General features: G+C 36.5%; 2 protein-coding genes across 2 annotated transcripts in view; one reads left to right on the top strand and one right to left on the bottom strand.

Annotated features, from left to right (window-relative positions):
• SLC9A9 (solute carrier family 9 member A9) overlaps positions 1-24,918 on the bottom strand; it is a 593,042-nt gene that overhangs the window by 419,903 nt on the left and 148,221 nt on the right. The window contains exon 5 of the mRNA XM_058433501.1: positions 13,116-13,231. Coding sequence (XP_058289484.1) covers positions 13,116-13,231 — 116 coding nt within the window. The remainder of the gene's footprint in view (positions 1-13,115; positions 13,232-24,918) is intronic.
• LOC116461687 (eukaryotic translation initiation factor 4E-like) lies at positions 23,718-24,890 on the top strand. Its single transcript, XM_032754058.2, has one exon. It carries the CDS (start codon positions 23,718-23,720, stop codon positions 24,369-24,371), a length of 654 nt encoding a protein of 217 aa, XP_032609949.1. The 3' UTR covers positions 24,372-24,890.

Below are 24,918 nucleotides of genomic sequence, written 5' to 3'. Positions count from 1 at the left end.
CTAAACAAACTGCTATTGAATATGAGGGTATAATGAAAATTTTTCAGGCATAAAAGGCTTTGGAAAGAAAGTCACACATAAACTGACATTAAAAACATTTTTGAATGATGTATTCGAATAGAATGAAAAATTTAGAAACTGCTGGGAGGCTTATGAAAAGTAACAGGGATTATATAGTTTGCTGAAGTTTTTCATTGTTTAAAAAGTAGTCCATGAAAAAAATCTTGGAGGAAGAAAAAGATAAAGTATGTCCATAATTAAATCTTCCCATCCTAGAGCATGTTATGACTTTTCATTTGTACATATCTTGTTTTATATTTTATATACCTTAAAATGTTATACCTTTATTCTTTATTAAAATTAGTATCAAATAGTTGTAAGTTTTATAGATATTGAATTTTATTTCTAGAAACTTGCTGCTAAATTTTTTAAACGCTATTGGATTTTGTATATTTATCTTATACTCTGGCACCTCACGAAATTTTGTTTTTAATTCTAATAGTTTTTTTAAACAGAGTAACATCAACAAAAATGGCAGCTTTATTTCCTAATTTCTACTTTTATGCAATGTTTTATTTTCTTTCGTTTTCTTACTGAATTTGCTAGAACTTCTATGCCAGTATCTTCCATTTTTCCCTTTACACATTCTCTCCTTTGGGACACTGACCACGTGAACTACATCAATAGGTTCCCATGCCCTCTAGCTTCTGATTGGATTTGACCAATGAGAAGCCCCAGAAGAGATCAGAGGAGGGGCAGAAAGGAGACTTAGGCACTTATTCCCTGACATTTTCCCTCTGAAATGCTACCTTGAACTAAAAGTGTCCCTGAACAGAAGGTCATTGCTCTGCACCAGGTGACATATCCCACAAGCTTTCTCCCACTGAATTCTAACGAACACACTCTCCTCTTATTGCTTTGAACCTAAGAGTGGTAACTATTTGGCTACTCCCAAGCTCCAGATGCCTGCACTGTTCTTTGTAATTCTTCTACAAATGCACTTTGCAACAAGTCCTCTATAAATAAAACCTTCTTGAATTATCCAATTTCAAGTTTTCATTAGAATAATATTTGGTATTAGATTTTGGTAAATACTTTGAATTATATTTAAATAGTTTTTTTCCTTTTTACTTAGAATTTTTATTAGTAATGCTGCTGCATATTATTAAATGTCTTTTCCTCACTGATATGATTACATATTTTATTCTCTTATAATGTATTGATGTAATAGATTATGTTAATGGGTTTCATGATATTGTACCACTCTCACTTTCATGGTATATTCTGTCTACCTAGCATTATTATTCTTTTGATGGATTTATTTATCTGACAAGTATTTACTGATAGTCTCCTCTGAGTCAGCTTATATTCTAGGCCTTGGGAATATATTAGTGAACAGAATTTTTGACCATGTGCAACTAACATTGCTGAGTTCTTTTTATAAGATTTCTTATAAGGTTGTTCAAAGTATATTCTAACTATTTCAGGGATTTATTTCCTGGGTGTGTGCTCTATTTATTCTGACCAATCTTCCTCTCTCAGGCTGCTGAAAAGTCTTGATGTGTTTTTATCTTTCTTTGTCAGCTTTTTGGAGTTTAAGACTGTTTGTTGGACTACCTTCTGTGACAGCAGTCCTGTGAGTGGCAGAAGATAGGCCAGTGATGGAGAAGCACGTACCTTCAGGTACCTGGAGGAGACAGGTCCATTACCCAGTAAGCAAAGAATCAAATTCACTCATGCAGGCTAATGTCAACTACTGCCACCTTCCTACCACCAACGTCCACATATTTCCACAACCCAAACCACTTTTCAGGATTCATAGCTTTCCAGTCTCCATCTAAAGACTTATTTGAAACTGGTGTCTAGAGGCTCATGCTACTCATGGTAGAGAAAGCTCACTATCTGTTATTTCTGTAGGGTTTGCATAAAGCTCCAGGCTTCACCAGCACTCAGTTGCATATAGGAACCAACAGCTCTTTGCCTTAGGAAAATCAGATAAATTACAGTAACAAAGGGCAGGAAAGCCAAGTAAGGTCAATACTTTCCCAGAATCCACTACTGACCTTCATGAATTTTTTAAAAGTGATTGTAATGTTAAGTTTTGAAATGACTGTCCTAGGGCCAAGTCACTCACCTCTAAACCTTAGTTTCTCTTTTATAAAACAAGGGTGGTAAATTAAAAGAAGTAGCTCTTTCCACAAAAGTATCCTACAATTTTATTATTTTAAGTCATTCATTTTATATCTAAAAGCATTGTGCATACATTGTCTGGGTCAATGAAAGCAGCTATCAAAATTTGTATAAGTTGAGAAATTTTAACTAAACTATATATTTTATAATATTTAAAATTATATTAGTTTGTCATTTTTGTTGTAACAAATTATCACAAACTTAGTGACTTAAAATAATGCAAATTTATCTTATATTTCTGTACCTTAGAAGTTCAACACATGTCTCAGTTATATCAAATTATGGTAGCAGACCTGCATTTCTTTCTGTAGGCACAAGAGGATAATCAGTTTCTTTGCCCTTTCCAACTTCCAGAGGCCACCCAAATTTCTGGGCTCATAGCCCCCTTCCTCCATCTTCAAAGTCAGCAACATTATATCTTTCTGCCCTTTTCTTTGAGAGTCACATCTTCCTCTGATTGCAGCCAGGAAAAGTTCTACAACTTTTAGAGACCCATGTGATTAAACTGGGCCCATTCAGATAATCCAGGGTAATCTCCACGTTTCAAGGTCCTTAATTTAATCAATCTTGTAAATCCCTTTTTGCTATTTAAGGTAATATATTCACAGGTTCTGAAGATTAAGGTATGGGCATCTTTGGAGGGCCATTATTTTGCCTACCATGAAATTTACTATTAATGTTTTAGGTGTGATGATGGAATTGTGGTTATATTTAAAATTATATGTTTAAAATGGTAGTTTATTTATGGGTGCATTATTTGACCAAGGGTCTAGATAAGATCTGTACATTCCATTTAGATGATATAAGTAGTAGCTTAAACTAAAAGTCATTGTGTGACTTCTAATATTATGCAATGTGATCGATCAAGCATCACCTATTGAATATTCTTGCAAAAACTGAGGAATTTGAATCTAAGTAATCAGGACTCTCTGAAGCTAACTTTCACCTACAGAAATATGAGGATACAGGAACAATTAAATGATACCATAGGAAGTGACAAATCCAGAATGTGGTACATCTTATAGAACTGACCCAATTTTCTCAATAATAGCATTTTTAAAAAAGGTAGGAAGGAGCACTGCTGTAGATTAAAGGAGAAAGCAGAGAAGAGACAACAAAATATCACTTGTGAAACCCGTTTGGGTTATCAAAGGCAAAGGGCAAAAATCGGGAAAATTTCAGTGTGGATTGGTTATTAGATGATACCAGTGGATTATGGAACAATTTTTAGGTTGGATAGTGGCTTCATGATATGTAAGAACCGTGTCCTTAATCTTTGAGACGCGCACCAAAGTACATAGGGGTAAAATGACAATGCCTGAGATTTGCTTTTAAAAATTACTACCTCTCATCTATAAGAATAGCTGTCAAATTATATTTGTGTTTTATTCAAAGTAAAATTACCACATTACATATATTACACTCCCAACTTTAAACAAGCAACCCACAAATGAATATAGTAGGTCACGGGAGAACTAACCAGGTAGGAAGAATCATGGAAATTCATTAGTATCATGAATACAAGCAGAAATGCACACATTTCACTGTATTATACTGATGGAAAAATAGCAGCCCCATCTTAGTGCAGCATAAAAATAATGATGACAACATAACAATAAAAATAAGACATATTATCTTGTTTAATCCTTATCAAGAACCTTTAAAATAAACGTTATATTCCCATTTTATATTTGGAGTAACTGAGGCCAAGTGAGTCAGATAAAATGAAGATTTAAACATGACTGTCCCACACCATGAACAGTGTTCTTAATCAGTGTTCAATGACTGCTCTATTTATTCGATAAGTATTTATTATGTACCATGCAGAACTCAATGGGCCTTTTATATTGTGAAACATCTGTGATGATCTAGTCATTAAATATTATCTAGTGTTGATGATGATACAGATAAAGAAATAGATCCTATTAAGCACTTGTGTATGTTGCCTTGTTCGATGAGAGAACTGAACTAATAATTTACATCAAATAGATTTTTAAAATCTAAACTTAATGAAAAAAATTATGGACTGTATTTTCCAGCTGGCTATGCAGGTTGTCTCCATTTACTCATTTTAGATAAATATTTACTTTTGATATTGAGTCTACCCAATTTAGGAATGTTAAATGTGTCAACATACTTTGAAACCACGCTAACATAATATAAATATCAAGTTTCTTGAACCTGTGACATGTTACATAAGATAAAACAGTAATGGGCATTTCAAAAACAGTGCTGAGATTGTCAGGCTTTATTTAAGAACTTATTTATATTCTTACAAAAATAATACAATTGAGACATTTGGACAGGAGTTTATTTAATCCACTGTCCCCAAATCAGAGGCTATAGTATTCATAGTTTAAATGGCACATATACGATATTTGAATTATACAGATATTTACTCTATTTCTGAAGCTTGGGTGTAAAGTAGTTTTATAGGTTATTATGCATCAAAGCAGAAAAATGAGACTGGGAGGAGAGATTTTAGAAAGAAAATCTCAGACATGTTAATTCAATCTCATAAAAATAAATTGCCTATATTTTACCAAATGGCATAATCTATGCGGTGCATTGTATCTGTACTTAATACCGTATTCAAACTTAATACTCAATTTTAAATTATTACGGTATGTCTATTAAGGGTCATGGTTTTGGTTTCCAGCAGTTTCATTTATATATATATTTATAGCAGTGCTGTCCAATAAAAATAGAACTCAAGGCACGTATGTAATTTTAAATATTCTAGTAGTCTTCTTAAAGAAGTAAAAAGAAAACAAGTAAAATTAATTTTATAGGATATTTTATTTAACTCAATATTAAGTGAATATTATTTCAACATGTAATTAATACTGTATAAAATTATTAATGAGATGTTTCACTTTTTTCAAATGATGTCTTGGAAATCTAGGGTGTATTTCTTCTTGCAGCCCATATCAATTTGGACTAGTCACATTTCTAGGGTTCAGTAGCAACATGTATCTCGTTAAGTCTTATGTCGGATACAGCAAATCTAGAATGTGCCCTATCTAATGTTACCTAAATCAAGACACCCTGGATTAATTCTCTAGGAGGAAAATTGGACAAGTCTCTGAATTAATCATTTTTTTCTAGTTTTGAATACTGGATTAATACTTCTGGAGTTCAAAATAGTGCAGCTGTATTTGAGTCTCAATGCAGCTGCATTATGTAAAATGAAGACACTCTAATCCAAATAGGAAACAGGGAAATTGATGAAGCGAGAAAATGCACAGAACACATGTACTTGAATGAGTGGCTTCCTGAAGACCTTGAAGGAAATGTCAGTTCCGTAAATACCAGGATGAGTTTCTGGCATCTTCTGGGTGATTATTTAATACTTGATGCAATGTGCTGAGTTATTCCTTTTCCTAAAAGAAGCTACTAGTTTGAACATCTTCCAACTTCGAAAAAACACATGATTATAACTGCTTCTTGCAAGTCTGCAAACCATAGCTTGGCATGCTCTGGAAAATGTTCAGCCACTGACCACCAGATAAACAGAAGAAAGAAATATTTGCTACATGGTTGGACAAGAGGAAAGGCACATAGCTTCGTTTTAGTTAAATATATCTTCTTTGGTGGACAGAAACTGATATTGCCACTCAGCTATGTACTAGAAGTCCAGCTACGTGCTAGAAATGCAGCTATGTGCTAGAAATGCAGCTATGTGCTAGAAATGCAGCTATGTGCTGGAAGCCCACCCTCATCTTGGAAGACTGCCCTTCCAGGGGCCATGAGACACCTCATCCCTGAGGATGACCTAGGATACTCAACTGCTTCACATGTCATAATTGAAAAGAGATGCCCTTCCACACTCCACACTTTGCCCTAGCAGTTTCTTCCTCAAGTTGCATTGTTTTCCTGATTTAACAGGTATTTATTAAAAACTCGCTGTTCTAGATATCAGAACTGTAAGACTGAAAAGAGGAAAAAATCCAGAAAAATAGAAAAAAACATCTCCCACGCAGGAGACAAAGAAGTACATAAAGAGGTAAATAAACAACTAAATAAATTGATCAATAGTGATTAGTAATTAGTGATGTGGAGGAAAGTAAGGCATGGACAGGGGATAGAAAGCTCTGTGATTAGGGATGTCTGGGCGAGGGGGTGCAGTATTTGATAGGGTGAGCAAGAAAGGCTCTCACTGAGGTGACGGTTGAACATAGACCTGAAGAAGGTGGGGAGGGAGCAACAAGCGAAAATACACCAAAACAGCCACAAAACTGGTATGTTCAAGGCACGTGGGTATGCTTGTGTCTCCACATATCTTTACACACCTTAAGGACTCCCCTCTTTAACCACCTACCCAATATGAAAGGACATTTCCGACTTGTTAATCAAAATTGTTATCTTGGATAGTCAAATTTACCAAACGAGATTCGAAGACAGCAATGAAAAAGACCAGAGGATAGTATGAGGCTGGACAGCTCCTTGACAAGCTTTGGCTAATCGCAAAATGAGAGCTGTTAAACAAATCATCTATTTCCAGCTGTTTGGGCTTTTGCTCTCTTGAGTTTTGTTTATCTTTCCTCTCCCATTCCCCATCCTCCTAGTCTCTGTTTTTTGCACACACCAGAAGAAGAGCTGGCTCATTCAGTGAGCCCTCTGTGTATTTCTTTCTTTCCCTGTCCTGCCATTTTCCATACACTGTCTCTTTGGTTGTTCTGCCTTTCACTATCCACTTGTTAAGTGCTGATGATGACCTTTCCATCATCAGCAAGATCTTCATCAGTAAGGAAAGGAGGAGATAAAATGAATCAAATTATAGTCAAATAACCCCAAATGGAGCTAAATCGAAAATTGTCTGAGAATCTGAAATCTGCAGAAGAATTAGACTTAAGACTAAATGTGTATCCATTAAAAGATGAATATGAAGGAAATAATAACACCTAGCTAATATTAGCTAAGGCTAAATGGGAAAGAATTAATTTTTAAACGGCCAAGAAATGTCAGACCTGGAGAGCATAGGTTTCCTCTCGTCAATTAGGGAGTCACAATAATTTAGGCAATAAGTGAATAATTGTGGGGTAAGATTAACTAGGTGTTTTAAGGTTGTTGAAGATCTTAAATTGCACCAATTTAGCAGAGAGTGGGTTCGGCATGTTTTAATATAACAATTAGTTCCCAGTAAAAGAAGAGAATTTAAGGGTTCCTATTCATGTGTGGGTTTCTACTTTATGAGTTATCTTTAGCATTTGTTGATTTGAGGTTGGAACCTCAGAATATAAAGTTAGCAGGCTTCGGGTTGACTTTTATTTTCCCTAAAATAAAAGATTGTTTTAAAATAAAAACCAGTCTCACAGGAATAAAAATCATGCAATGTTAGATCTGGAAGGATATTAGACCTTTCGTTAAAACTTTTTATTTTACAGATGAAGAGTCAGTTTTGTCTGCTAAAAAAAAAAAAGAAGTTGGAAGCGATGAGAAATACTATCTTCTACTTCCAGTAATGTATAAAATCTAGAGAGGCTAAGTGGCTGCCCAAAGTTGCACAGCTGGTCCATGCCAAACTTGGAAAGTAGACTTGGGCCCCAGGATGCTCTTTATGGTTATGAACCAATATTGTATTTTAAAAACTTCAGCCCACTCAGGTGTTTGATACAATGCAGATAAGTAACCATCTTACCAAGTTGGATCCTTCCCTCCCTCTCTTCCTTCCCTCCCTCCCTCCCTTCCTCTCTCTTTTACCTCTTTGCCTCCTTCCTTCCTCCTTTCTTTCTTTCTCTTTCTTTCTTTTCTTTCTTTCCTTCTTTCTTTCTCTTTTTCTTTCTCTTTCTTTTCTTCCTTTCTTTTTCTTTCTCTCTTTCTTTTTCTTTCTCTCTCTCTCTTTCTTCTTTCTCTCTCTCTCTTTCTTTCTTTTCTCTCTCTCTTTCTTTTGAGATGGGGTTTTGCTCTGTTGTTCAGGCTGATCTAGAACTCTTGGCCTCAAGCAATCCTCCTGCCTCGGCCTCCTAGAGTGTTGGAATTACAGGCATGAGCCATTGTGCCCAGTCTGGATTTTTTTTTCCATTTTAATTGGTTTTCCTGTGTTATCTAAACATAATTCCAGGGGCATCACCTGCCACGGAAGGAGCAGCACTTGACTACAACTCAATTGTTTTTGGAGCTAGGTGAGTCACTCAGTAGAAGGCAACAAACTCAGCCTTCAGTGTTGGGACCAGGGAATGCTGGTTGCAGTGCTTCTGTGCAAAGGTGATGCAAAGTGAGGCCTGACCCTGAAAGCCAGAATATCTACGTATGGCAGAAGAGAACAACCTTAACTAGCCAGATAGGCTGAAAATATATAGTCTTGGGTCCATGCTTCCAGTGACTATCAAGGGACTTCTGCATTTCCCTTGGGCTGTGTGAGGGTGAAATCTTCTAGCAATGACATAGTGACCAGGCCATTCCTAACCCTGGGGATAGAGCAGTCTATCCCTGTATACCACTCTGGGGCTCTGATCTTCAATCTACACCATGGGTTCCAAACCTAAGACTCAGTTTTATTTCATGTTCTTTCAATCAACCTCTCATACCATAAGCAAAATAAAACATGACAAACCAGAAGAACTGTTTGTAACTTATATGACAGAGAAAAGATTAATATTCTTAACATATTAAGGGCATCTAAACATTGAAATGTAAAAGTCTAATGACTCTACTGGAAAAGGGTATCTTATGAATAGAAAAAAATAAATATATAATTTTTATTATAAATTACATGAATGTTACTCATAATAAAATACAAAAATACAAACATACAATCTCACTCATAATAAAAGAAGTACTAAGCCATGCTGTAGGGATATATAAATCCTCACCTTTCATATGGATAAACCTCCCAAGTTTTTATTGTCTACTGCATTGACTGTGAAGAACAGGTATTGTCATGCCTTGCTGGTATGAATGCAAACTGATACAAATTTTATGGAGGGGAGTTTGGCATCTAGGAAAATTACAAATACATTTACCATTATCTCTTTCCAGAAATGTCTCCCAAAGAAACACTGTCAAAATGTGAAAAGCTATTAATCTCAACACCATACACAATTGCAGAAGAAAGAACCCAAATTTCTATCAATAGAGGACTGATTGAATAAGCTATGGAGTACTCTTCGACTACTAAAGATAATTAGAAAGATGATTATTATTATTTATTTTGAGACAAGGTCTTGCTCTGTCACTCAGGCTGGCGTGCAGTGACGTGATCACAGTTCACTGCAGCCTCAACCTTCTGGGCTCAAGTGATCCTCCCACCTCAGCCTCCCAAGTAGCTATAGCTGGAACTACTGGTGTGCACCACCACGCTAGACTATTTTTTTATTTTTTATTTTTGGAGAGACAGGGTTTCCCTATGTTGTCCAGGCTCGTCTTGAATTTCTGGGCTCAAGTGATCCTCCCACCTTGGCCTCCCATAGGGTTGGGATTATAGGTGTGGGCCACTGTTCCCAGCTGAGAAATATTCTTATATGTTGTTATGAAGAGATGTCCAAAATACTGTTAATTAAATAAAAGTAAGGTGAAGAACCATGTGCATAGCAGCATATAGTGGAATGTGTGCATGTTTGTGTATTTGCTTAAATTTAAAAATAGAAGAGTAAACCGAAAACCAACCGAAATCACTGGAAATTTAGGGTAAAGGAGACAGGGAGAGAAGCTAGATTTCTCTTATTTTGTTCTGTGATTTTCTTTTTAGAATCCTATATATAATCTAATTTTAAAAATTAAAAACAAGATAAAACAAATGAACATTAATATATATTGACTTGTGGCTCAACCACACAGAGAAATTATTTCAAGTGATTTTAAAAAGGGAATAATTTTTAACTGTACATCACTAGTGGGATATATCCAAAGGTTAAAAATAACCACAATAAAATCTTAAGCAGTTTTTAGTTATCATATTTTTAGTAACAGTATATATATTATACTTTTGAGAATATATGTTTTAAGCAGGTAGGAAATTATATTAATGTGTAGGAAGAAAAAGAGTAGGCAGAAGAAAATAAAAGTGAAAATAAAAATTCAAGGCACTTAAGTTCCTATAATACTAAATTTTAACTGAAAATATTATGAATATGTGATATAATTTCTCCTTTTAAAAAAAGATCTAAAAACAATTATCAATCCAGCAGAAATGCAATCCCTTAGTGCCCAGATTACAGTCTCTAACTAAATTTCCCTCTTAGAAAAAGCCAAGGCCTTTCGGAAAGAAAGGTAATTCCTAGGTAGGGTGCAGGAAATACACAAGAGAAGGTTGAAACATCTAGTCTTACTCAAAAGCAAGAAACCTATTGAAAACTGTTGTCATTATAATAAAAGGATGCAGGAGAAACTTGAAGAGGCTCCCACTTGTCAAAAATGGCATCTTTTGATCATGAAAAAAGGATAATGACAAGAGTAGACTGAAACATAGCATCTATGTAAAAATCCATGTGCTCATAATGATACGTTTTTAAAAGCTCATCTCATTGGTCACATGTGCAGGATGCTACACAACACATTATTTTGAAAATTAGTAAATAAAGAGAAAAAATGGATCATTTGCCCTGCTTTTGTTGCTTAAATTATACCATTGGGTACTGAAATAATTGAACTGGAAAACTACCTCATTAAGGAGAGTACCACCAGCTAATAAATGCAAAAGGTAGGATTAGATCAGCATACCACTAGTTTGTAACCCCTAATAAATACTGGCTTAAGCAAAAACCATCAATGGGTACTAAAGCCATTGGATAAAATGGGCAACTCTAAAATGTAAAGCTTTGCAAACTTTAATGTGCATATGAATCTCTTGAGGATACTGTTAAATTCTAGCATCTGATACTAGGTCTGTAGTTGAGCCTGAGATTTTACATTTATAACAAGTCACTATGTGGTGCCAATCCTACTGGCCTGAGAAGTGATCCTCCCACCTCAGCCTCCCAAGTAGCTATAGCTGGAACTACTGATGTGCACCATTACATCAGGCTATATTTTTAATTTTTTTTTTTTGAGAGACAGGGTTTCCCCATGTTTTCCAGGCTGGTCTTGACCTCCCAGGCTTAAGTGATCCTCCCAACTTGACCTCCCATAGGGTTGGGATTATAGACATGAGCCACTGCTCCCAGCTGAGAAAGATTCTTATATGTTCCTAAGAAAGAGAAAAGTAGACCCACATTCAAGAGCTGGCCTGATACTCTTAGCTAGGCCTTGGCATTCTTCTGTTGAACAAAAACAACTTAACAGAATGACATCAGGCAAGGCTATTCTGTGACCATGATGGATCCAGACAAAAACAGTACTATTATGTAATTGTTGATGAACATTGTCCAAACAAAACTGAACAAACATCCCCCTATCCTGGCTATTATGAGTGACCACTGCTTCTTTACCAATTGTAGCTTTAGGTTCAATTGAGTCTTTCCTCCTTCTAAATAAGACTTAACTAAGATGCCCAGTCTTGGAGTTATTCCCACTTCCTGACAGCATCGAATCCAGACCAAAGCCCTGATGCCTTAAACCCTCACTAAAATAACCAAACATAAACCCACGTCCTATAATAAGTCCTTTCTAATACTCACTGAGATATAACATGATTCCCCATGGTATTCACTTTCATTGCAACGAGTAATAAAAGCATCTTGTTTAACTACAGGTTGTGTTCTTGTAGTCTTTGCTAGAGTTGCAATCCAATAATATGATGGATCAGGCTGACAGCTGAGTCACCAATCACTATTTGCCTCTGGAGGTGATGCAATAGAAGGGTCCCAGCACCACCTTTAAAGCAATCATACCAAAAAAGTTGAACCTGAATCTGATTAAACACCTGACTCTAACCATCAGTTTATAAGAAATACAGGGCACTGAGGAATATTTTAAGGAACTATATTTGATTCAACCACAAGACAAATTACCTCTTTTTTTTAAACAAATAAATGACAAGAAAATAAAAATAAAAGGGAAACTCCTAGATAAAAAGAGGCTCAATAATCATATCAACCCATTGAATATGCGGCCCTTGCTTGGATCTTGATTTGTACAAACTGCTATACAAATGAATAATGACAATAAGATGATTAGGAATATTAAAACAATGAGTAGATTTTGGACAATATTAAAGAATGATTGTTAATATTTTTAGGTCTTACAATGGCAATACTCATTTTTCAAAACATTTACAAAGAAAATAATATGATTGCTAGAATTTGCTTTGACATAATCCAGTCATGATGAGAGAGAGTGCATGCGGAGGGGGTATAAATAAGATGATTGCCCATATTTGATAACTGCTGAAGGGCATATGCCAATTCTATTTACTATTCTCCCTATGTTTGATATGCTTGAAAAGTACCAGAGTAAATTTTTAAAAATATATATTTAAATGATTTAATGCATCATTCTCAAAAGAAGAGAAGATATATTGAGTGGAGAGAAATTCAGGATGATAACTCAAAATGGGTACACGTTCTAGAGCAGGGGTGTCCAATCTTTTGGGTTCCCTGCACCACATTGGAAGAAGAATAATTTTCTTGGGCCACACATAAAATACACTAACACTAACGATACCTGACGGGCAAATAAAAAGGTCTGTGCATAAATCTCATTACGTTTTAGGAAAGCTTATGAATTTGTGTTGGCCAACATTCAAAGCCAGCCTGGGCTGCATGCAGCCCATGCGCCGCTGGTTGGACAAGCTTATTCTAGAGAAATAAACTATAATGACTTTAAAGATCTCTCCCACTACTGAAATTACTTTTTAACCAGTTTTTTTAGCACTACCAAAATATTCTCCTTTTCTTTTCTTTTGTAATTACTAACAGATATGTCAACTGCAGGTGAAGAGAAATAGAAATTATTATTACGTAGACTCAGGTGATGGTCTTGGGGAGAAACATTCAATTTAAATGTTTGATTCTTAAAAGAAGAAAATATATTATTTGAGCAATTACCTGGATCTGTAGCAGACATCAGTGAACCAAAAAATAAACAGTCAGTGAAATGAAAGTCTCCATTTTTCAACTGGCCAGCATGTATCATAGCCTTCACAAAGCCATACATAATTAACCTGTTGAAGAGAAAAACACGACCTTCAAACATCAAGATGAACCCCATGTAAACCCATGCTATCATAAGCCACATGCTAATGTTTTTCCTGAATACGTATCATGCGCAAATTGCCACCACCCTGCCACATGACAGCCATGCTAGCTGTCTGTACACTGGAATCTCTTGGCTATGAAAGACAATTTTACCAAATATCACAATTTATTCACTTGGTAAAAGGTAATGCAACAGTTTATAGTATATTCCAATGAAAACAAGATAAATCTCAAAGATATAAAAAATAATCTGTCAAATGTGGTACAGCAAATCATATCCAAAAACACAGCAGCAGTGCTGACATCTGTAAATGGATTGCTTTTCAGTTTTCCTTGTTTTATCTGCTGGAGGTGTCTGAAAAGGGTTCAAATTTCAAGTCCATCACTGTGATGAGAAGGATATTGGCCAATCACAGGGCACGCATTCAACCAGTCACTTTATAATAGATGAGTCTCTGCTGCTAGTGGTGTCAGGACACTTCCACACTGGGTAGAGAAGCACTGTTAGGTTAGAGCATGTATAACTCCAGCTCACTGTTTAAAATGAATACTGAAACAATTGCATCGTGATCTTTCAAGGAAAGATTATATAACCTTACTGTGCCCACACCATGGCATGCAAATTGTCTGTTTTGGTCATCATTTGCCAACCTATAGCTTTTAATTGGTATTTGATTATTTAACTGACTGACTGATTTTGCTAAGACCCTAGTAGAGGAAATAGAGAGGTGGGTGAACTGAATCACAGTGTAATTTAAGAAGCGTAAGAGTTTTTAGAAACTATAGACCATCAGACCAATAGATGGATGTTTAAACACTCACGTGAACTTAAAGTTAGTTCTCAGGTTTTGGGCATAGCTAAAAAGGCTAGAAGTCAGATATTTAAAAATGTCAATAAGAATGCAGATATTTCAAATTATGTCAAGAAAAGTATCACTATGAGAGAATATTTCAGACCTACCTGCATTTAAATCCAGGCTTTACTATCTACTATCTATATGATTTTAAGTTATTACTAAAACTTTCTGAACCTGAATATGCATGAGGTAGGGATAACAGTAATAGCCCACAGAATTGTTGTAAGGATTAACTGAGGTAATACATATTTGGTGTCTGGCACATAGCAAATTCTCAATGAGGTCACTGAGGCTAAAAATAATGATCAAAATAGTAGGTAACACTTACTTACCATTTTTACTTCTACACATGCTTTAACTCATTAAATCCCCACATCAATGGTAATATTTTTTGTATTTCTAGCAAGAAAACTAAATATAGTGTGATTAAGTAATTTGCTTAAGGGGACACAGCTATTAAGTTGTGAAGCCCAGATGTGAATTGAGAAGGTCTGGCTCTAAAGCCTAGGCTTTTAACCACCACACTGTATTGCTTAGATCAACAGTTCTATATTTTACATGATATGTTATCTCATGTAATACACCCTCAACCATCCCATGAGTTAGTTGCTCCAGGTAGTCCAAAAGACAGCAATGAAGTATCCCTAAGAACTTAGAAAAAATTCTACCCTCTGAATTGAACTATTAAGCCAATCCATAATGGTTTAGAGCACAGGGGCCTGACATTGCTTTGCAAAGCATGGATTCCAGAAGGGGAGGCTGAATCTTAACCAGGCTGAAGGTATTAAATATCTGAGAAAGACTGTCAGTGGGACACAGCATGGGAGCTGGGAAAAGGCAAGTCTAAGAGGCCTCATTCATGGCAGCTCACCCACACTTATCTAGAGGACAGCACACTGCCGGTTACCAGGTGCACAGTCTCTTGACAAGTATAGGGTAGCTTCATTCAGCTTATTTATTCATTCAAAAGATACTTCTTTTTTTATTATTATTATACTTTAAATTCTGGGATACATATGCAGAATGTGCAGGTTTGTTACATAAGTATATACATGCCATGGTGGTTTGCTGCACCCATCAGCCCGTCATCTACATTAGGTATTTCTCCTAATGCTGTCCCTTCCCTAGTCTGCCACCCCACAACAGGCCCCAGTGTGTGATGTTCCCCTCCCTGTGTCCATGTGTTCTCATTGTTCAACTCCCACTTATGAGTGAGGACATGCGGTGTTTGGTTTTCTGTTCCTGTGTTAGTTTGCTGAGAATGATGGTTTCCAGCTTCATCCATATCCCTGCAAAGGACATGAATTCATCCTTTTCATGGCCGCATAGTATTCCGTGGTGTAAATGGGCCACATTTTCTTTATCCAGTCTATCATTGGTGGGCATTTGGGTTGGTTCCAAGTCTTTGCTATCGTGAATAATGCTGTAATAAACATAGGTATGCATGTGTCTTTATAGCAGAATGATTTACAATCCTTTGTAAATCCCAGTAATGGGATTGCTGAGTCAAATGGTATTTCTGGTTCTAGATCCTTGAGGAATCGCCACACTGTCTTCCACAATGTTTGAACTAATTTACATTCCCATCAACAGTGTAAAAGTGTTCCTATTTCTCCACATCCTCTCCAGCAGCTGTTGTTTCCTGACTTTTTAATGATGGCCATTCTAACTGGTGTGAGATGGTATCTCGTTGTGGTTTTGATTTGCATTTCTCTAATGACCAGTGATGATGAGCTTTTTTTCATATGTTTGTTGGCTGCATAAATGTCTCCTTTTGAGAAGTGTCTGTTCATATCCTTCACACACTATTTGATGGGGTTGCTTATTTCTTGTAAATTTAAGTTCTTTGGAGATTCTGGATATTAGCCCTTTGTCAGATGGATAGATCACAAAAATTTTCTCCCATTCTGTAGGTTGCCTGTTCACTCTGATGGTAGTTTCTTTTGCTGTTCAGAAGCTCTTTAGTTTGATTAGATCCCATTTGTCAATTTTGGCTTTTGTTGCCATTGCCTTTGGTGTTTTAGTCATGAAGTCTTTGCCCATGCCTGTGCCCTGAATGGTATTGCCTAGGTTTTCTTCTAGGGTTTTTATGGTTTTAGGTCTTATGTTTAAGTCTTTAATCCATCTTGAGTTAACTTTTGTATAAGGTGCTTCTTATTGATCCCCTACTATGTGTCAGGCTCCGTGCTAAAGGCATAAATTATATCAGTGAGCAAACAAAGATCCCTGCCCTCATGGGGCACACAGTTTAGCAGGATAGACAGCAATAAGACACAATCAGAAATTCAAATTGTAACTGTTATCTACATTACTTTCTGATTAACACTGGGACATTCTGGACAGTCATGGCATTAGCAGAGAAATGCTCCTCAGTATTCATCCCTTCAGCCTCTTCTGGCATTAGCCCAACTTCACCTTGGCCCTTTGTCACTTGAACTACAGTTCAAATATTGAATATCAATTGGTTCTGGAATCAATATAAACTTTGTGATCTGTCACTATATTTCCATTAGTTAATTTTGCACGTTAGGAATCTGAGGCTCAGAGTTAAAATGACTTGTTCCATATTGTACAGAAGCCATTAAATTGGATATTATAAAAAATGTATGTATATATACTACCTAGGTATGGCAGGGTTACATGGAAACTAGAAGCCTCATATACTATTGCTAGAAATGAAATTAAAGTTTTTATGGAAACCAATTTGGCAATTTATTCTAAAAGCATTAATTTTAGAAAATATTCTATAGCTTATTAAATGGTTTCCTATAAATTTATACCAAGAAATTAATAAAATATGTACCAAAAGATGTGAATTTAGATCAAGATTCCTTTTATAATAATAAAAAATTCAAAGCAATCTTCTACATGTCAAATGAATGAATAACATAATACATATGATGATGGACTAATATGCAACTATTAAAACTGTATATAATAATATATATTAGACAGAAAAATAAATTGATAACACAAATTATAAAGTGATATATAAAATAAATTATACTGGGCATGGAAAAGTAAATTATTAAAACAAGTTAATGATTATATCTAATTTTATAAAATTGAGTATACTTAAAGTAGGCATACATATAAACAGAAAAAGTTAGACGCATACAGCCCCATGTTATTGTTAATAGTGGTTATATAATAGAATTAAATGACTCCTTTTTGCTTTTCTGCATTTTTCCAGTTCTTTTTAAATAATAGCCATAAAAAAAACAAAGAACAATGTACATCAGGGAGCACTATTACGGACACAATAGTTATTCATCCTCATAATTCTATGAGCTATGTTCTATAATTATTCCTTTTACAAATGAGAAAATTAAGACTCAGAGAGGTTAACTAACTTGCCTAAGATCACAGAATTAGCTTGTGACAAACCGGAGTATGAATCCAGGCAGCTGGACACCAAAGCCTACATACTTAACTGCCAACTCTATAATGCTTTTGAAATCAGGAGAAACATGCATGTGTGTGGGTACACACACACACACACACAAACACACACACACACCCCACATACAGTTTGCTTTTTCAAAAAAGAAAGAAAATTACTTAGTTACTCCAAATCAACTCCTTGACTTAACTATAATTTCAGTCATTTCCTTGAGATAATACAAAAAATAAAAATAAAAAGCCCAGTTCAGTTCAAGTTCATATGGTAATTGTTATTATTACTAACATAGCAATGGCCATTATCACTGCTAATTATAATAAGCCAACAATTACTATGCACCTACAATGTGCCAGGCACTCTTATAAATGGTAGCTATTGTTATTGTTGGCACATTGTTAGTTATAAATACATTAACTGCGAGGCTAAAAATTGAAGGCACCCATTACCAGTCACCATATCCTCACAGAGTGGTATATTCTTTCTATCATCACTTCATAGAAGGCACAATGGCTCAGGACAGGATAGATGCAATTTGATGGGCGAGGGAATCTGGTGAAGTCTAGTGCATACAATGCCCTGAAGATGGCAAACCTGAGTCAGATGTCCTCCCGTGGACACTCTGAGGTTAGTTACAGCCTAGGTTACAGGGGTGGACAGAAGCAGACACTGTCTCATAAAAAGTAAAATCATTAATAACATTGATTTTGACAAATATCCAATTAGTAATATCCTTTGAAAAACAGAGTGCTGGTGCTATAGTGCATATAAAGACAGAAATCCATGACCTGCTCTCAAAGAGTAGAGACTCACAGGATGGCAGTCATAAATTTTACTCTAATAGAAGGCATTGCATAAAAGGAGATTTGGGAAAATGCTTAACATACTCATTTCATTTAGAGTTATGACGCACACACTGATTTTAAATTTCATGAGCTAGTTTCACACTATTAAAGCCCTACACTTAAAGCTATGTTATAAAAATGTTTCAATACAAAAAGTTCCAGAAGTTTTAATTGTTTGGATGATTTAAAAATATAGTACCTTAATCTCAGTATTCTTTAAAAGGAATCCTCCTCCTCCTCCCTCTTCTTTTTTAAAAATAGCCTTCACTAAATTATGAATAGATCACCCGAAAAGGCAGTTTTTTGAATTGTTAGGGATAAGCAAAGGAAGTTGTCAGTTTGGAGACAAAGCTGTGTGGGCCAGTCCCATTAACTGTCAGAAAAGCCACATCCCTGACTGAAAAACCACGTGAAATAGGCCACTATGTGCAGCTTGCTCTGCAGTAGGAAAACCCAGGATCTACATGAGCTGGAATCAACATGAAAGTTATGATCTGTATCTAGATTTCTGAATTCTATACCCAAATGTCCTTTGGGAAAATACCTTTCCCTACTTATTTGTTCAGATTTTATTGATAGTTTCAATCTCACATTTTATTTTTTCTGAAGCATGTGTTTAAGGGCAATCCCTCTTAGAACTCATAAACTGTGCTAGGCTGGATAGGACTGGGAAGTTCCCCTAGTGAAATTCATTCATTCATGTATGAATTAATTTACACATTGACTCATTCATTCAACAAATAATTAACAATATACATAATTCCTATTCTAAAATACTTTATATTTTGAGATAGAGGTAGAGCAAGATGGTAGAACAGAAGGCTCCAGTGATTGTACCCCCCCACAAATATAACAATTTAACAACTATCTACACAAAAAAAGCAACTTAATAAGAACTAAAGAGCAGGTGAGCACTCACAGTATCTGGTTTTGACTTCATATAGCTAAAAGAGTTACTGAGGAGGGTAGGAGACAGTCCTGAAATGCCAATGCCACTTCTCCTCCATCTCCTGGCAGCAGCAGTGTAGCATGGATAAAGAGAATCTGTGCATCTGGGACAGGGAGAGTGCAGCAATTGTAAAACATTGCACTGAACTTAGCGGTGCGCTGTCACAGCAGAAAGCCAAACTGAGCTGAACTCAGTTGATTCCTGTCCACAGAGGAAGTATAAAACCAGCCTTAGCCAGAGAGGAATTGCCTATCCCAGCTGATTAGAACTTCAGTTCTGCCAAGCCTCCCCACTGCAGGCTAAATTCCTCTAGGGCCCTAAATAAACTTGAAAGGCAGTCTAGGCCACAAGGACTCAAACTCCTAGGAGATGCTGCAGCTCAGTGCTGAACTGGGCTCAGAGCCAGTGGACTGGGGGCATGCGACCTACTGAAACACCAGTCAGGGTGGCTAATGCGGTGCTTGTGCGACCCCTTCTTCAACCATAGGCTGCACAGCTCATGGATCCAAAAGAGATCCCTTCCTTCTGCTTGAGGAGAGGAGAGAGAAGAGTAAGGAGGACTTTGTCTTGTATCTTGGATATCAGCACAGCCACAGTAGGATAGGGCACCAGTCAGAGTTGTGAGGCCCCTTTCCCAGGCCCTAGCTCCCAGATAACATTTCTAGACACAACCTGGGCTGGAAGGGAACCCACTGCCTTAAAGGGAAGGGCACAGTACTGGCAGGACTCATCATCTGCTGACCAAAGAGCCCTTGGGCCCTAAATAACCAGCAGCAATACCCATGTAGCATGTCATGGGCCTTGGGTGAGACTCTGAGACTTGCTGATTTCAGGTAAAACTCAGCACATTCCCAGCCTGTGGTGGCTATGGGGAGAGACTCCTTCCTGAGAAAAGTAGAGGGAAAAGTAAAAGGTATTTTGACTTGCACCTCAGGTACCTGCTCAGCAACAGCAGGACAAAGCACCAAGCAGACTCTTGGGCTCTTGGACAGCATAGGTGGACCTGCCCTGCGCCAGAGGGGAGGCTACTGCTTGGAAGAGTGAGTCCTAGGTCAGGTAGCATTAACCACAAGCTGACTGAAGAGAGCTTGGGCCTTAAGGGAACATTGGCAGTGGCCTGGGAGTACTTCCTGTGGGCCTATGGTGGTGACCATGGGGTAAGGTCCCTCTGCCTGTGGAAAGTGGAGGGAAGAGTGGAAATGACTACATCTCACAGTTTGAGTACCAGCTTAGTCATAGTAAAACAGAACATCAGGTAGACTTGTAAGGATTTTGACTCCAGTACCTGGCTCCCACACAGCACCTCTGGACACATCTAGGGCTTAGGGGAACTTACCACCTTGAAGGGAAGGATACGAGACTGGCTGGCTTTTCCACCTGCTGATGGTGGAGCCCAAGGGCCTTGAGCACACATATGCAGCAGCCAGGGAGTGGTTACAGCAGGCCTTGGGCAAGACCCAGTACTGTGCTGGCTTCAGGTCTAACTTAGCACAGTTCCATTGGTGGTAGCCACAGGGGTACTTGTTTTACCTCAACCCCAGGTCCATGTAGCTCAGAACAGAGCAAGGCTCCATTTGTTTGGGAGAAAGTAATGGAAGAGAACAAGAGTCACTGCCTGGTAATGTAGAGATTTCTCCCCGATCTTACCTAAGGCCTTCAAGGCAGTACCTCTTTGAGTCTGCAAGAACCACGTTACTGGGCTTGGGGTGTCCCCTGATGCAGATATGGCTTAGATAATAACACCCAAGTCTTTTAGAATACCTGGAAAGTCTTTCCAAGAAATATGGGTACTATCAAGCCCAGGCTGCAAAGACTACAACAAATACCCAACTGTTAAATGCCCAGACAAAGACAAACATCCACAAGCATCAAGACCACCATGGAAAACATAACCTCAACAAGTGAACTACATAAAGCACCAGGGAACAATCTTAAAGCAACAGAGATATATGACCCTTTGGACAGAGAATTCAAAATAGCTGTTTTGAGGAAACTCAAAGAAATTCAAGATAACACAGAGAAGGAATTCAGAATTCTATCATATAAATTTAATGAAGAGATTGAAGTAATTAAAAAGAATGAAATAGAAATTCTGGAGTTGAAAAATGTTATTGACACATGAAAGAATGCATTGGAATCTTTCAATAGCAGAATTGATCAAGCAGAAGAAATAATCAGTGAGCTCAAAGACAGGATACTTGAAAATACACAGAGGAGGCAAAGGAAAAAAGAAAAAAAACAATGAAGCATGCCTACAAGATCTAGGAAATAGCCTCAAAAGGGCAAACTTAAGAGTTATTGGCCTTAAAGAGGAAGTAGTGAAAGAAATAGAGGTAGAATATTTATTTAAAAGGCTAATACAGAACTTGCAAAACATGGAGAAAGATATCAATATCCAAGTACAAGAATGTTACAGAACACCAAGCAGATGTAACCAAAAGAAGAGTACCTCAAGGCATCTAATAAACTCCCAAAAGTCAAGGATAAAGAAAGGACCCTAAAAGCAGCAAGACCAAAGAAACAAATAACATACAATAGGGCTCCAATATGTCTGGCAGCGGATTTTTCAGTGGAAATCTTATAAGCCAGGAGAGAGTGGCATGACATATTTAAAGTGCTGAAGGAAAGAAACTTTTACCCTAGAATAGTATATCTGGTGGAAATATCCTTCAAACATGCAGGAGAAATAAAGACTTTCCCAGACAAACAAAAGCTGAAAAATTTCATCAACACCAGACCTGTTCTACAAGAAATGCTAAAGAGAGTTCTTTAACCTTAAAGAAAAAGATGTTAATGAGCAATTAATAATCTGAAGGTACAAAACTCACTGGTAATAGTAAGTACACAGATAAACACCGACTATTATAACACTGTGTCTGTGGTATATAAACTATTCTGATATTAATTAGAAAGGATAAATGATGAACCAATCAAAAATAATAACTACAACTTCTCAAGACATAGACAGTACCATAATACATAAATTGAAACAACAAAAAGTTAAAAAGCAGGAGGACAAAGTTAAAGTGTAGTTTTTATAAGCTCTCTTTTTGCTTGTGCAAACAGTGTTGTTATCAGCTTAAAATAATGAGTTACAAAATAGTATTTGCAAGCCTAATGAAAACTGCAAATAAAAAAATACAATAAACACATAAAAAACAAAACGCAAGAAATTAAAACATACCACCAGAGAACATCACCTTCATTAAGAGGAAGACAGGAAGAAAGGAAAGAAGGAAGAGAAGACTGGAAAACAACAGGAAAACAAATAACAAAATGGCAGAAGTCCCTACTTATCAAGAATAACATTGAATATAAGTGAACTAAAGTCTCCAAAAAAAGAGTGGCTGAATGGATGAAAAAAAACAAAACAAGACCCAGTGGTCTGTTGCCTATAATAAACGCGCGTCACCTATAAAAGTACACGTAGATTGAAAATAAAGGGATGGAAAAAGATATCCCATGTCAATGGAGACCAAAAAGGAGCAAAAGTAGCTATACGTATTTCAGATAAACTAGATTTCAAGACTAAAACTGTAAGAGACAAAGAAGGTCATCATATAATGATAAAGGAGTAAATTTAGCAAGAGAATATAATGATTGTAAGTATATTTACACTCAACACTGAAGTACCCAGATATATAAAGTAAAAAATTTTTGAGCTAAAGAGTGAGATAGACCCCAATACAATAATAGCTGGAGACTTCAACATCCCACTTTCAGTCTTGGACAGATCTTCTAAACGGAAAACAAACAAAGAAACATCAGACTTACTCTACATTATAGACCAAATTGACCTAATAGATACAGAACATTTCATCCAATGGCTAAAGAATACACATTATTTTGCCCAGCACATGTATCATTCTCAAGGATAGGACATATGTTAGATCACAGAATAAATCTTAAAACATTAAAAAAATTAAAATAATATCAAGCATCTTCTCTGACCACAATGGAATAAAACAAAAAAATAATAACAAGGAGAATTTTGGAAACTATACAAACACATGAAAATTAAGCAATATGCTCCTGAATGACAGTGGGTCAATGAAGAAATTAAGAAGGAAATTGAAAAGTTTCTTGAAACAAATGATAATAGAAACACAACATACCAAAATCTATGGAATACAGCAAAAGCAGTACTAAGCAGGAAGTTTATAGCTAAAAGTGCCTATATCAAGGAAGAAAAAAAACTTCAAATAAACAACCTAATGATGCATCTTAATGAACCAGAAAAGAAAGAGCGAACCAAACCCAAAGTTAGTGGAAGAAATGAAATAATAAAGATCGGAGCAGAAATAAATGAATTTGAAGACAACAATACAAATAATCAATAAAACAAAAAGTCAGTTGTTTTATTTTGCCCAACAATGGGCAAGTCTTGCAGATCGATCTAAGATGGCGACTGTCGAACTGGAGACCACCCCTACTCCTAATCCTCCAACTACAGAAGAGGAGAAAACCGAATCTAATCAGGAGGCCGCTAACCCAGAACACTATATTAAACATCCCCTACAGAACAGATGGGCACTCTGGTTTTTTAAAAATGATAAAAGCAAAACTTGGCAAGCAAACCAGCGGCTGATCTCTAAGTTTGATACTGTTGAAGACTTTTGGGCTCTGTACAACCATATCCAGTTGTCTAGTAATTTAATGCCTGGCTGTTACTACTCACTTTTTAAAGATGGTATTGAGCCTATGTGGGAAGATGAGAAAAACAAACGGGGAGGACGATGGCTAATTACATTGAACAAACAGCAGAGACGAAGTGACCTCGATCGCTTTTGGCTAGAGACACTTCTGTGCCTTATTGGAGAATCTTTTGATGACTACAGTGATGATGTTTGTGGCGCTGTTGTTAATGTTAGAGTTAAAGGTGATAAGATAGCAATATGGACTACTGAATGTGAAAACAGAGAAGCTGTTACACATATAGGGAGGGTATACAAGGAAAGGTTAGGACTTCCTCCAAAGATAGTGATTGGTTATCAGTCCCACGCAGACACAGCTACTAAGAGCGGCTCCACCACTAAAAATAGGTTTGTTGTTTAAGAAGACACCTCCTGAGTATTCTCATAGGAGACTGCGTCAAGCAATCGAGATTTGGGAGCTGAACCAAAGCCTCTTCAAAAAGCAGAGTGGACTGCATTTAAATTTGATTTCCATCTAAATGTTTCTAAGATATAAGAGAAGTCTCATTCGCCTTTGTCTTGTACTTCTGTGTTCATTTTTTTTTTCTTTTTGGCTAGAGTTTCCACTATCTCAATCAAAGAATTACAGTACACATCCCCAGAATCCATAAATGTGTTCCTGGCCCACTCTGTAATAGTTCAGTAGAATTACCATTAATTACATACAGATTTTACCTATCCACAATAGTCAAAAAACAACTTGGCATTTCTATACTTTACAGGAAAAAAAATTCTGTTGTTCCATTGTATGCAGGAGCATATTTTGCTGGTTTGAAAGATTATGATGCATACAGTTTTCTAGCAATTTTCTTTGTTTCTTTTTACAGCATTGTCTTTGCTGTACTCTTGCTGATGGCTGCTAGATTTTAATTTGTTTGTTTCCCTAACTGATATTAGTGATTCTGATT

The sequence above is a fragment of the Hylobates moloch genome, unplaced genomic scaffold, assembly GCF_009828535.3.
Source record: "Hylobates moloch isolate HMO894 unplaced genomic scaffold, HMol_V3 SCAFFOLD_22, whole genome shotgun sequence".
NCBI lineage: Eukaryota > Metazoa > Chordata > Mammalia > Primates > Hylobatidae > Hylobates > Hylobates moloch.
This window is presented reverse-complemented; position numbering and strand designations above follow the sequence as displayed.

Bases quoted from the DNA above. Each gene is read 5' to 3' on its own strand.
- LOC116461687 (XM_032754058.2), top strand. From the start codon at position 23,718: ATGGCGACTGTCGAACTGGAGACCACCCCTACTCCTAATCCTCCAACT.